Source organism: Cygnus atratus, chromosome 2 (assembly GCF_013377495.2).
Source record: "Cygnus atratus isolate AKBS03 ecotype Queensland, Australia chromosome 2, CAtr_DNAZoo_HiC_assembly, whole genome shotgun sequence".
NCBI classification, from domain to species: domain Eukaryota; kingdom Metazoa; phylum Chordata; class Aves; order Anseriformes; family Anatidae; genus Cygnus; species Cygnus atratus.
The window spans coordinates 119,467,613-119,483,130 of NC_066363.1; the positions used below are offsets into that span (position 1 = coordinate 119,467,613).

Here is a 15,518-nt window from a genome sequence, read left to right on the forward strand (position 1 = left end):
CACCCCATGATAGAAAGCAAGCCACTTCTGTAGCCATCATGAACTAGCTTGTATAACTTGCTGCATCCAACTTGTACATTTCTTCCTGCGTATTCCTTATGGTTGTTGTTGTTATTATTTTAAATGGAAATTTGATTGCCTAAATCTATCTTTGTATACATTGTTCTCATGCAGATCTCTGTTTTTTTTTAATTTTATCACTTAAAACGAGTAAAATTTGCACCATAGATAGTATATTAAAAGGTGACTTTCTTCCTGTGCCCTGATCATTGTTCAAAATGAATAAATAACTATAACTATAACTATATATATATATAAAAATTGTTAATTTTATAGTGACAGGAACATTTAAGAAGTTATTAACTCTCAGTGAAGGCAAAACACCCAAGCTGAAAACAGTGCTTTTTTGGAAAAGCTGTAAGAACACAATTATAGAGAATCTTGACAAATTTGACTTTATTTGAATCTTGACTGTCTTGAAAAATGGTAACATTTTCTTATCAGTTTCAGAACTGAAGTATTAAAGTAGTAGAATACATCAAAATATTGTTTTCCATAGCTTCATTAAGAAAAAAACATAGTAGTCAGAAGAGGTTGTTCCATTAGTGGGTATGGCAACTGCATCAAGGTGACATTGTCAAAGAATTTGATTTATATTATTTTGATGGCAAACATATTCCCTGAGACTACTATTCAGCTTTTTAGTAAAACTGTGCTAGAGTTTCATCTTCCAGGCTGATTAGTGGACTAGAAGTTTCTACTCTGTGCTCTAGCCAAAGCAAAACAATCATTAAGATACAGCAAATTTATTCAATTAAACGATTGTCATTAAAGTATCTGTATGTAGATTGGATTCAAATGAAAAGGCTGTTGTGAGAGTACTCCATTTTCAAGCAGGAAGACATTCGATATAGTTGTAAGAAACAATCTGTTATTTAAAAGAACAGTATGTAAATGTTTCAACCATAGAAAACTGCTACTTCTACTGAAGAATACCTGACATGTAGTGTCTTTATAAAGGATTTAAAGACTTTTCTCTTAATAAAAAATCATATTTGATCACTAGGTTTTCACTCAGTATAAATGAAAATATTGAAGTGGTTGATTTATTTATCATGAAAGATAAAACTTACAATAAAATAGCAAATGATCTGTTAATTTAAGATGTACCATAGCATTAACATTTCTGGGGCCTTATTCTGGTATAATTTACAACATAGTAAATCAGGAGCCTTTTATCTGAATCCAGTGTATTTGTCCTGGTGTAAAACTAATAGATTAGTAAAGTAAAATAGATTTTACTAATAGATTAGTAAAGTAAAGTAAATTATATTGTCTTTCAGTTTTGTTATTTTGGACTGAATATGGCTTATGCCTAGGCATGAATTGCTTCTTCCTCATAAAGATTTTGCTAATATATTAAATATGAAATGCTGTCATTAGCTTCATCCTCAAGGAAAGAAAAATCTAATTATTATTCTGGACTAGGTACCTTCTTCCAGGGAAAGGTCTCTTGTACCAAAATGATAAGAGATTTGAAATTACATTGGAAAGTGTTGGGAATACTTGCAAGCAGAGCTATGCTAACTTAATCTGACAGTACTGGAGTCTTTGTGGAATTTAGAGATAACAGGTTGGATCCATTTAAATCCAATGATTTTTGGCACAACTTGCTGCTGTTCATTTCTTATAATTCTGCACCTTTCAAAATTAAGACTGTCTTATTGCTAGTCATATGAAAACTTATATATCCGTGTCCTCTTTTTTTCCCCCCAGATTGCTGTCAAAATGAGTAAAACTCCTTCAACTAGTTACTCAGTGAATCAGCCAAACTCCTCTGAGAGTGAACAGAGTTTATCTACCCGCCATTTCAACGTTACCGAACCTGTAGTGGCCAAACGGATCTGTTTCTATAAAAGTGGAGATCCTCAGTTTAGTGGAATCAAAATGGTCATTAATAACCGGTCTTACAAAACATTTGATGCCTTGCTGGATAGCTTATCCAAAAGGGTCCCATTACCTTTTGGAGTAAGGAATATCAGTACACCAAAAGGGAGACACTGCATCACCAATCTTGAAGACCTTGAAGACGGAAAATCTTATATTTGCTCCCATCAGAGGAAAATGAAGCCTATCAACCTAGAACGGGCTAGCAAAAAGCCATTGCCCTGGCAGATCAGTAGGCCCGTCAGCGCTCGCCGTCGTGCTGTGCAGTTAGCAAGGGAGAATGAAGTTGGATTTGGACACAGAGAAAATAAAATAACAACTCCTAAAAAGATGCTTGTTTTCAAAAATGGAGATGTAAGACTCAGACGCACCATAATTCTGGGAAAGAAAAATACACAAACCTTTGAGGCCTTTCTGGACTATATGAGTGAATTAATGCAATATCCAGTCCTGAAACTATATACCACTGATGGCAGAAAGGTGAGAATAAGAGCACTGATGATTTTTCTATGTTTGCTTCTAGGTTATTTTTAACTAAAAATAAAATAAAATAAAATAAAGTGACTTTATCAATTATAAACTAGGGACACTGGCCTGGTGTAGTATCTAATGTGCTGAATTTCAGCTGTTGTCTTTCTATGGTTGTTCCCCCTTAGGAAGGCTACTAGCTTGGAGGAAATAAATATACGTAAATCTAGCAATCACAGAGAAACTAGTGGGGATATTTTATTTCAAGTCTTCATGAAAAGGCATTTTTCTTTTTCTTACTTAGGTCGCTTTCAGGCATGCTTTCAGTTATGTATTTTTTCCCTATTTAAACAGAAATTTCCCTTAGTCTTAACGCTATTTTCTGTGATTTTTAATGTTTTAAAAATATTATACGTAGTATCTAATAGCCATAGCTACTTTATTATTACACAGATGGACAGTGTTTTGCCATTAATGCCTTGGAACTAGGAGACCTTATTGTATCTTACAGTTTCTAAACTGCAGACCAAGTTTTGTACCTCTAAACCCAGATGTTGCAGCAATAATAATCCTGAATTTCATTTTACATGCTGTTCTGTGTAATTTTATCTCATTTAGAGTTTTCCCTGCATGTTGTTTAACCGGAGAGAAGGACTTGTGATCATACCTAACAACAGGTATCTGGAAAGGGAATTCCATGCAGAGTGCTTGTTCAAGGGAAATCTTGTGTTTTCCCTCCATTTGGTCAAGATCTGTATTAGGTTGGGAAACTCTCCCTATCTCCTATGTCAGTGAAATGCAGTTTTCAAGCCTTAGCTTGCAATATATTCTGAATGTAAATTCAAATCTGTTAGGCAAGGCCCTGAACAACTTGATCCAAAGTTAGACCTGTTTTTTATACTAGATGACCTCCAGACATCTTTTCCAATACATATTTTGTGATTCTGTCCAGTTCCTCTGTGGCAGTACATGTGAAATATTTGTGATGTATTCTGAATTTTCCCTTTCTTCCTCCAAATAGATGTTCATATATATACCTACCTCCAAATTCATAGTCTTATTCCATGGCTATGAATGATCACTCTTCAGTGATGAAATAAAACAACATATGCAAGCAATTACATTATAAGATAATTTTGATCTGTATCCAAGTGTTGTTTCTTGAAGTCTTTTTCTAATATATTTTTATTTATATAACAAGACATACCCTCACAGAGATAAGAATTGCCTTATAGGAATTGAAAAATTAATTCTGTTCTGTGATACATATTTAATAGTCAGCTGCAAAATGATGTAGAGACTAAAAAGTGAAGATATTAAAGCATAAAAGGGATAAATCTCTTACTTTTTTTTTTTTTTCCAGGTTCCTAATCTTCAGGCCCTGATACTGTGCTCTGGAGCTGTAGTCGCAGCAGGGAGAGAGCCTTTTAAACCAAGCAATTATGATTCCCTTGGGTATTCACAACCAGCTAAATTGCTTGGAATTGCAAATCGTGTGTACCCAAAAGCAAATGCCAAGTCAGAAAGTGAAAATAGTAAGTTCTTTGAATTAATTTTTATTCTGTTGTTTGGTTTATCTCTCTCAGTATAAGACATAAACCATGACAATCTTATTGGGATCAAGGATATTCTAAAAGGACAGCTGAAAATTTATCTGTAGGTATAAGAAAGATGAAAGTGTTAATTTTCATTTTAAAACACGTTTCTTCTAAGTACTCAGCTAGCATGCATATTTTCTCTCAAACTGACTTATTTAGAACATGGATACAAATCTATATGTATATTTTATTGTAATGCACTTGATTGTCATTGTTAGTAATTTTTCGGCATCACATTTAATAACAGTGGAGGTAAAAGAAATCCTACAGGTTACTTTAGAGTTCTTAACTGGCTGAATTTATTGAGGAAAACTCTTGTGCCGTTTTTAGGACCTAGCAAATGGGGATTTGACTTGTCATTATCATGACTTTCACTTTTTTCCCATGTTCCATGCTCCACATAAACATGAAAACCATTACAGTACTCATCCACTTAAACATGTTTTTGTGAAGCTGCATCCTATAGGAAATTCTTATATCCTTATAACTGTAATATATGCTTTTTGGTTAAGTTTGGGAAAGGATACACAAATACATACTTTCCCTTTCACTACTCAAGGAGTTGTGTCACTGACAAGAGTCAGTGAGTGTGAGTTGGCCAGGGGATGATCAAGAATTGTTTCTGTCCTGAGACTTTCCGTGGTAATCCTCACTACGTCATGGAGCGCATTTCTACATGAGGCACTTCTATTTACTTAAAGGTGTTTTTTCCACATCACTCATAGTTTATTATGTCTCTACTAAACTACTCATTTTAGTTTTTCTCAGACTTTATGTTCTTTGACATTCCACAGCTTCAGAGCTGTTGGTCTGGTCTCCATTAAAGGAGTTAGTCTAAACTTTTATTTCATGGGAAAGCATATGCATGGGAAATTCACAGGGCATTCCCCCTGAAATTATAGACACCTATCTATAATAGCAATGTGTCAATCATGAAAGTCTTTTTATAAAAACTTTTGTAACTCTCTTGAGCAAAACGTGCTTAAATTCAAGTAATGTGAGATAAGTTAATATTAATTATGTTAAAATAGCTTCCTGCAAGAAAAACCTTTCAATTAAATTAAGACTTCTGTACATTTAGGTATCAGTAACAGTTGTAGATGTCTTTGTGTGGGTGTACATGCACCATTTCACTCACAGCCAGATCTGCTTGGAAGATAGCAAACTTTTATTTTTATTTTATGTTCTTTTATCTCTCACCTCTTCAGTGACAACCATAAGAGACAGATAAGGTATTATTTAAAGAGCCAAATTATTACAGGTTAATCAAAACATGTTTTAAGAATATTTACTGTGTATGTAAACTCATGTTGGGCCATAGTCAAGACTGACTGAAGTCTAAAAGTATTCTGCTTGGCTTTACTGGGTTTTGTACCATCTACATCTAGAGTACTGTAGCATAAAATATATCTCAGAATGTCATGATTTAAATTCAGATTTTATAAGCAGTTCAAGTGCTTCAGTGTTTACTTATCTATAGGGGACTGAATCTGTAGCCTTTAGTCACGTGTGTCAATGACACTACTCACAGTAATGACATATGCTGCAGATTGTTGAATTAATCCCAGAGATATATATTTACACCTTGACTGACACATTTTAGCACTAACTGTAAGGACTAATAGGAGGTGATAAGTTAGTGATTGTTAGGGCACGGAGAAGATGTAAATTTAGTAGCCTGAAGCCCCAACAGATGCAGGTCTGTGAACCTCTTAAAAAAAGTTCAGGGTAACCTCAACTCCCAAATAAGTATAAAAAGAGAGAATTTAGAGAATTTAGTCCTTTTTTTAGGCTTTGGAGCTTCAAATAGGACTATTGCTCTGGCAATAAGTAGTTAAATCTTTGATGTTCTATTAAAATTTGGTTGCATTTCTCTCTTGAACAACTTCTTAAAATTAATAGCAAAATTAGATATGTTTTTTCTATTTCTTTTAATTTTCTTTTTATTTCTAATACTCTAGAAAAAAAAACAACTTTATTAGGTTCTTTTGTACTAATTTGTCTCCTTTCTTCTTTTTTTTGTTTCCTCTCTTTTTTTTTTTTTTTCTTTCACTGCCTGTCTGCTGTCTTATCATCTGGATCCTTATCCATGATATCTGTCTGCTCTACTTTCCAACTATTGAATGAATTTGGATTCTTTCAATGTAATTATTGGTAGCGAGAGTTGAAGTGATCTCTAGCTCTAGATCTCAGATATTCTCAGTTTCTTCTGGTAAAGAGTCCAGCAACGATAACAACTCAAATGATAACAACTCAGAGTCTTCCTATGTTCCGGCCAATCATAATGGTGTAGGAGAAAATCAGTCAGTTAATGGGGAAGAATTATCTGTGGCACAGTTTGAAGATGACATTGAGAAATCTGTTCACCTTAATCGAGATGGCAGTATGACAGTGGAAATGAAAGTTCGATTCAAAATTAAAGAGGAAGAAACTATTAAATGGACAACAACTGTAAGTCGCGCTGGCCTTTCAGGTGACAAAAATATCACCATTTGCAATGCTGCAATGGGTGCAGAAGACTGCTTATCTAATGTAAATATATCAGAACGTACAAAACCAATGGACACTCCATTTTTGGACAGCTACAATAAAGAAGATGGAGACTCATTAAAACAATTCAATGAAGAAGTCTCAGGCAAAGAATCAGAATCTGATTTAAAAATGGATGGTTATAATATCCATCAGAAGAGCAAATCTGCAGATCTAGATATAAGCAATGTACCTAAGGATAATATCAGACCTCGCTTTTATAGGCCTCCCACCCCTGGGCCAAGACGTGTTAGACAAAAGAAAGCGGTAGTTGAAAGTGTCACCTTGGTATCTGAGAAAGAGGTTCAGGAAAAGACAATAGGACAGTTTTCCTATAGTGAGGAAATACAGAATGGAGAAAACAAATCTGAGTATTGCATGGTAGCACATTCAAGCAGAAAAAAATCAAGCGTCAGTAATCCAAAGTTTAGTGAGATGAGTGACAATGACATATTAAAGCTTTCTTCAGAGAATATAAAAGAAGAAATGCTTTTTAAAGTAAGCCACAAAAGTCATGATTTAATAGGAACCACAAATAGGAAGACATTAGATGTGCCTGATGACAATGAATTGGTACAGAACATATTGGAGAAATCAGTTGTGGAGCAAGGTGCATATAATAGCTTAGTATCAACCTGCAAAGCTAACATCAGTGGTTTCATACCATCATCAAAAAATTACCAGACAGCTAGGCCAGTTTCAGCAGATCATATCCATGAATTATGCGATATTAAACAAATAAAAAGATCACTGAGTTCTTACATTAGATATTCAGAATTATCTCAGTCAAAAAATGAAGAAAGAAAATGCAAAGCTTCCAATTTATTAGCTTTTTCTCAAGATTCAGTGCATTCAGTCTGTCCTGGACACAACAAGATGGAGAAAATGATAGCTTCATGTAGTAAAGCACCTACAGAGAAAATAAATCCAACAACTGCATTCTCTCCTGTTACTGAAAGTGAGAATCAAATCAGTGTCAGGGCCGAATCTGTGACAGCATCACATCTGATTGATGAAAGCCAATCTGCATCTTCCCTTACTAAAAAGAAGAAAAGAAAATTATTGTCTAACTTTCTAGAGAAAGGTATATATGAAAATCAAAAAGATAAAGAAATTTCAGGGATAATTAAAAGTGAAGAAATGCTTGTCACAAGCAAAACTACACAAGTTTCCACAACCCAGGATAATTGTTCTGAAATGCTTCAGAAAAAAGAAACGGAATTACTTGTAAAAAGCGATGATGAGTCTGACAATTCAGACAAAATCATATGTCCTGAAGATGAGTTCTATCCCCAGAATTCAGCGGAACAAAATAGAGTATCACCTAATGAAAAAACAAGAACTAAGAAACGGTTGGCTGAGGTAAAATCAAAGTCAGGCAAAAAAAATAGTTCCCTTTTGTCTGCAAAGAGTGAAGATGATCTAATGACAGTTGATTCAAAAAATGAAACTGAAAACAGTCAGGATGCACAGAGTACTGTGAAAGAAGGCAAGCATCTCACAACTAATTCTATTGAACAGACACCTAACTTGGCAATGATTTCAAAGACATTGTCAGAAATGCCAAAGGTTCATAAAGTAGAAAAAGGAAGGGAGGATAACATTTTGGAAAATTTGTCATTAAAGAAAGAGAAAAAGCAAAAGAAGATGAGGAAAAATCTAAGTAAAGGTGCAAATAAATTAAATATGTCAGAGAGCTCTATTACAGTAGAGGCTCTGAAACAAGAGAATTTTCAAGAGGAGATTGTTGAGCATTCACTTGAAAACTACGTCCAAACTTGGCTGAAAAACCTGTCACCAAATGCCGTCTTACCCCCTATAAAGAAAAAAGAGGGGAATGTGGAGAATAGCGATGTCTGTCATGTTTCTAAAGAAAACACTGATGCTTTTATAGATAAAGAAGCTAAATTTATTACGAATAAAATGCACGTGACTGGAAAAAAGCATCTGTTTGAACATAATCAAACCAAAAAAACATTAAAGCCTCTTTTTGAATTGGGAACTTTAGAAGAATCATCCAAACATTCACGTCAAAACCAAACTGACTCTTTGATTTGTGATAATACAGCAATGGTAGAAGAGTCCAAGTATTTACTACAGTCAGAATTTCATCATGACAGTCAACTACACTTGTTTCATGAAACACATGGCAATGATAAAAAGGTGTCAGAGTCTGATATTCAAGACACAAATCTATGCCATAGAAAAAAATCTGAAGTTGCTGTTCAAGTTGATTGTTCAATTGTCAGTGAGAAAGTGGGAAGTGATATTCAGAATAATTGCATGTCTAGCATGCTGCTTCGTGAGTTACAGTCAACTTTGCTTGGTCTCCAGAAAGAACACACTGGATGTATAGGAAAAACATACAGTCTTTCAGATGTTTCTCCTCCGGTTTTTGGTTCTTCCTCTAATCTCCTCCTAGCTTGGCTACTAGTACTGAATCTGAGAGAGAGTTTGATCGGTACAACGAAAGATGATATGCAAAAAGCTACCTGTAGCTGTTCTGAAGTAATTACGCAGTTACAGTTTCTGAAACAAGCAACAGTTATGCAAAAAGTTGATGAACTGAAGGCTGCTTTCTCACATTTTCAAGAAACAACAGAAAATAACTTAATACATGCCGTGAAGGAATTCAAAAAGCGGGATTCCACACACGGCCATGAGAATATACCCATACTTGAAAATCATAATGGTATACATTTGCATGAAGAAGAAAAATCAGTTGAACCTTGTATTGCAAAGAACAGTTTAAATTCCAAAGAAGCTCTAACATTATTGGGTGAATTTGAAAGCTATTCAGATATACAGAAAGAGCTTTGTAGAGCAACAGAGATTTCAGATTTGAGTGCTTCCAAAACACAACTAGATGGTCAATATGCTGATACTAATTCTATTAAATGTAACGTTTCATCAGCTATAGAGCCATCTGAAACAAATGAAGAAGTGGCTTATAATCTATATGAAAAACCTCATGATAAAAACATTAATGAAGAGTCAGATACTTCAGCAGAGCCTAATTCAACAGTTCACAGTGTAACATCTAATGATAAAAATTGCATTTTAGATCAGGATACTTCTGAGATAGAAGGTGAAAAATATATTGTAGATGTTAGTACTGATCAAAGGGAAGATGAAAAAGTTGATCCAAAGTCAACAGGTAATGAGGAAAAAACAAACAATCAACTTAAACTAGTTGCCGACACCTCTGCAGAATATAATTATGAGGATTGTTCTGTACAGGAAGGGAAGGAAGACACAGAAACTTGTGAGGAAACCTCTGAGAGGTTATCTACAGTCTCTCCATTATCTTTTTGTTATGAATCTAAGCAAATTACAGAATGTGATATGAGTGAAGGAGAACAGAAATTGCAAGTAGAAGAATGGGAGAACAGAACATGTTCAGACACTTCACAATTAAAAAAATGCTTAAAAAGTCCTGCTACTTCAGACTGGTCAGATTACAGACCAGATACTGAGGAGAGTGATTATAACTGCAGAGCATCCAGTGATTTGACCAATGAAAGTGGAGAAGAAGCAGTACTTGAAAAACATTATAATACCAGCTATGTAAAAAGAACTATTGAACGACTTTATGGTAAGACAGAAGCTTCATTTAAGCGTGACTTTCAGAAAGGATTTCCTTACATGTCCAAAGCATTACAGAAAGATACTGAAGAATTCAGCTCTGCAGTGGTGAAAAAAAACATTCAATTTTTTCAAGAACCTAGGCCTTGTTTTGCAGAGAAATTTTCACATTCTTCATTGTCATCACAAGAATTTCCAGAAATCATTAGCAAAGATGAAACTACATGGAGAAAAGAGCATATTTCTTCACCAACACCACAACCTACTCCTAATGGAGAAGAGACAAATTATATTAATGACTACTCAGGGGAAGCTCCAAAGCAACATTGTCAACCTAGTGTACATGCTAATGAAGATGAAGGAATATTGATTGATAAAGGCAAATGGCTTCTCAAAGAAAACCATTTGATAAGAAGATCACCACCTGAGCAGACTGGAATGTATGGCAATTTGGATACAACATCAACAGACACAGTGCTTGATACTAACAGTGATGATGCTCCATACTCATACTTTGGCAATCTGAATCAGTATCCAGTCCACAATGAAATATCTTCTTCAGAGCTTGAAGATATGGCTAAGCCCTCTAAAAATTTCTGCAACTACTTCAACATACCTCACAGTAGTGATTCAGACCCTTTACAGGATGACTTAAGTAGGGAAAGCAAACCTGGCCTCAATGGCAAAATCACCTCCCTTCCTGTAGGGAACAAAGAAAAGATCAAACCTTCAGTCATGGTAGGTTCTACTTCCACACGTCTTTCCAGAGAAGCTGATACCAATTCTCCAGCCTTTACGTCTGTAGAATTTAGATTGCCTGATAACAAGGTGCATCCATTGGAACAGCCTTTAAATGATGAACCCATACAATCTCAGCCAACTGATGTTAGTAATACTAACAGAAACGCTCTTCAGGAAGATTCTCTGGATAAGCTCCATGCTATATGTGGCCAGCATTGTCCAATACTGATGGTGATGGTTACACCAATTAATGAGGATCAGAGAGGATATGCTTACCAAAAGGCATCCGATATTGAGAACCAGATGGGTCTATGTTTGTTGGCCAGTAAGAGTGAACATTTACAATGGTTAGGCAAAGATTTAGTAAAAGATGAAAATAATTATGTGACCCTGAAGAGGAACTTCATCAATAAGATTGCCAATAATATTTTTACCAGGTATTATGCTAATAACACTATAGATTTTATTAGTAACATTGGGATACTTATATCTTCAACTCTGAAAGACAAGAGCAATTTAAGGAGGTTACATGGTATAAAGAATATGAATTTAAAACCTATGGAAGTCAGCAATTGTCAAGACAAGGTATCCAAGCACATACCCAGTGATTATATGGTGGACACAAAGAGTAAGCCACCCAACACAAAGCCAAAAATATGCCAAATATTAAGAATAAGCCCAATTCACATTGTTGGAGAAAAATTGTCTCTCTTGTTGACAGATCCAGCAGAAACCTGTCATTCTGAAATATTTCTAAAATGTGACACTTTTATAAATAACGTTGAAGGTACTGCCTCTGAAAATATGAAAAATGCAAATGCCTTTTCTACAGAAGAAGAAGAAGGAGGAGGAAAAAGAGGAGAAGGAGGAGAAGGAGAAGAAAGAGAAGGAGAAGGAGGAGAAGGAGAAGAAAGAGAAGGAGAAGGAGAAGAAGAAGGAGAAGAAGGAGAAGGAGGAGGAGGAGGAGGAGGAGGAGGAGGAGGAGGAGGCGGAGGAAGAGGAGGAGGAGGAGGGAGAGGAGGAGGAAGAGGAGGAGGAGGAGGAGGAGGAGGAGGAGGAGGAGGAGGAGGAGGAGGAGGAGGAGGGGGAGGAGAAGCTTGCTTTTGTGCCATGGAGAATGGATACAGCAAAGATAAGAAAGACATGTAATAGAGATCTTGGAAGTTTGATAACATCAGATTAGTGACAACTTCAGTAAAAATATTACCAAAATAAACTGCTGAATGTCACATCCAATAAAACTCCCAATGTGAATACAACCCAGATGAATGTAAAACATAATTGTGTATCTTTATGAAAATATAGATAATTGCTTAGTTTTTTGTCAGAAACAACATAGGAAAAAACAAACAAACAAACAAACTGTTCTAATGGTGGTTTCTTAGCTAAAAAAAATACTTTTCTCCTAAATGTTATCTGTTCAGACATATTTAGTAATATACAAACCATGTCTTCTGCAGAGAAAAAACTACTACTAATTAAACAACAACAACAACAAAAATCAAATTTTAAATATCTGCCTAAATTCTAAGATAAGATACTTATATTACATGACTTTCAAGAAAGAGTTTGAGAACTACCGTTCCATATAAATGCTTTGTCTGGGACAAAATCAAATGATATCTTTAATTTGAAATGAAAAGTAGGGAATACTATTCAATTGCTGTAATACAATGAGAAATAGAAAATGGTAGTCATGTTAATTTTACATAGATTAATATTATCAAACAACTATTTCAGTTTTTAAAGCCAACTTCAGAATAGTTATGTGGGTAAAGATGACTTCTGGTCTCCATATAGGAACATCCAGACCACGAATGAAATTTACTGCTTTTATCCAGAGGATACTGGAAAAGGAGCTTATTTATTATTTAGGCTTACACAGGAGCTGAGAAGGGAGATTGTGCATCCAGACTTCTTGACTGACTTTGCCGTATTACCTTCAGAGGTTGCACCACTTACACTTAAAACTGTTCTACATACACTACAAGTGTTGTGTTCTTTTTTTAACCTTTGTACTCTTTTTTTTTTCTTCTTCTGTAAATATGATGTAATATGAGAATCCTAGGCATATTTAATACGTTTAAGAGTCTTTCAATCTATTTTAGAATTATTTTGGATGCCTGTTTACATCATTTTTTAATATCCTGTATACTTAGTATGCAGTTATATATGGTTTACAATTTTCAGAAAATTATTTTAAATATAAAATTGAAAAATAACGTATATTGTGATTAGGAAGAGTATTTAATTTTGTTTGTTTGTTTAGATTTAACCCCTAATTCTGCACAATAACTTACTTCAGTATCAACCAAGTCAGAGCTACACCTGAAGAAGTAAAGTGCTATTTTTTCCATTAGAGAATGAGAATTTGTCCATTCTGTACTCTTGGAGGCTGCATCTAGACTAATTGGCATGTACATGGTACCACATGCTGGACCATGGTCATTTAGTTATCCAGACTGGGGACTTAATTAAAGCCTGACACAAATCCCTTTTGGCCCATGGGCCTTGATTGTCTCCCTCTGGCGAACAAGGCACATATGAGAGAAGTAGAAGCAGGACCTGGAGCAAAAGGGATTTGCAGTATGGGTAGGAAACCTAGAAGCTCTCCAATTCCTTTTAGGAGTCTAGTGTTAGCCATGTTTCCTTGTAAATAACTGATAAGTTTCTGTTGTTTGAAGCAGTGTTATATTCTATCTAATAAACCAACATTAAAACCCTAAAGCGATGTTGTGATATTTACTAATAAAATGCATGCCAAATAGCTGTGTGTTTATCTGACTACACTGGTCTTATTTATGATTTTCTTACTCCCATCTTCACATTTTTGGGCATCTTTTTTGGCATGTTTTAGAACTGCTCCAAATGAAGAGTCTCAAGGATATTTTTTCATCCTTTTTACCTATTAAAATAATTAGAATCCAATTAAATGCCATATAGCATTCTGCATACAAAGTTTCTATGCCATAAATAATGCCAAAAGGTTAAACTGGCAATTATATACATTACTCCATCACTTGCAGTCTTTCTGTTGGATTCATAGCATCCTGTGCTGCATTCACAACACCTTAATTTATTCAGACATTCAAGAGCCTTTAATCAGATGTTTATTGTAGTGTTACTGATCAAACTGAGCACTCGAGGTGTGGTATGGCCTTAGGTTACAATTAACAGAGACCAGAGCAAGCACTGAAATGATTGTTGTATTCACTGAAGGACTCCTGATTTCAGAATGTTAGCAGGAAGAGAAAGAATAAAATAGTCAGCTCAGAGCAGGACAAAAGGTTGACAGTAAGATGTTCAATGCTGTCACAGAGTTTATATATTCATTAATGGTTCAGGGAGGATACAGAATATTAAGTGGCTGAGTTACACAGAGAAAATAAAATTGCTTTTATTAGGTAAGATTGGAAAAGACTGAAGAGAGACCCTCAAAAACTGTTGACTAGAGGAACATGTTGATTGACAGAGGGAAAAACACCATGAAGAGTAATATAAACTTCTTATATATATCTTAATTCTGTAAATTAGCTGCAAAAGGCATACAGAGTCTTTCCGAATGAGCCAGGGTAAAATATACTTGGAAGTGACAAGCATATCAAATAATATGTAAAGAACAGAACAGAAGAAAATTCAGTAGACGTTTAAAGGCTTTATATAAATTATGCTATTCTTCTGGAAGGAATTAATTTTTTGTTTTGCTATTGTTAAAAAAAAGAAATAGCCAACATAACATGTAGACTATAGTCTCATGAAGAGAATTCCAGTTTATCTAGTTTGTCTCTCTGCTAGAAAAACAAACAAACAAACAAAAAATCCCCACACAGAATCATGTAATAATTTAATATGAAATCATATAAATAAGATACAACATTTAAGGACTAAGTCTCATGTTAAAACTTATCAGCTATAGTCATTGTCATTTCCATTGGAGGGGTGTTCTAGAGCTTGGGTCCTTTTGCTGATATCCATCTTAACTGTTTTCCAATTTCTATCCAAAATCTAGTCATAGTTAGTTTACATTCATGTGTACCAAAACCATCAGCATCATTAAATTAAATATGTCTTTTCCTCCTCCTGGTATCTTTTGACAAAATCAGATATTCTCGCACTATTTTTTCCACATAAGACATTGTCTTCATTTCCTTTAATCATAATGGTTGTCTTTTTCAGGACCTATTCTAGCTTCAATTAATTTGTTTTTGAATATGGTTGCCAGAACTTATTGCAGCATGTGAAAGATTCTCTTTCTGAACTCTTGGACACTGAGAGTAAAATTTCTCTAATTAGAAATCTTTCTCTTGGTGCATCTTACAGTCACATTGTTGCATCATATTAGTGAATTGCTCTCTCTCTCTCTCTTTTAAATGATAAATTCACTGTTTGTAGCATTATGTTTTGGTAGTATTTTAAAAATACATTTCCTTGCATTTTATGCTGTTTTGAATTGCTCTTTTTACACTACTCTGGATTTTATGATCCTTTTATGCTTTGATAACTCTTATTAACTATGTTACAGAACCTATGTTACGGAGTATATTGACAAAATTAGGAAATCCAGATCAATCCCAACACAAATTCACGAACAATTTACTATTATTCCTATAAATTAATAGCTCTTATGTCAACACAAACTTATAATTTCCC

The 15,518-nt window shown here is 34.6% G+C and overlaps 1 protein-coding gene across 1 annotated transcript in view; it reads left to right on the forward strand.

Annotated features, from left to right (window-relative positions):
* The first annotated feature begins 1,788 nt into the window (after positions 1-1,788).
* The window catches only part of RP1 (RP1 axonemal microtubule associated), a 189,021-nt gene continuing 175,291 nt past the window's right edge, over positions 1,789-15,518 (forward strand). The window contains exons 1-2 of the mRNA XM_050708777.1: positions 1,789-2,427; positions 3,779-3,954. Of these exons, the coding sequence (XP_050564734.1) occupies positions 1,789-2,427; positions 3,779-3,954 (815 nt within the window). The remainder of the gene's footprint in view (positions 2,428-3,778; positions 3,955-15,518) is intronic.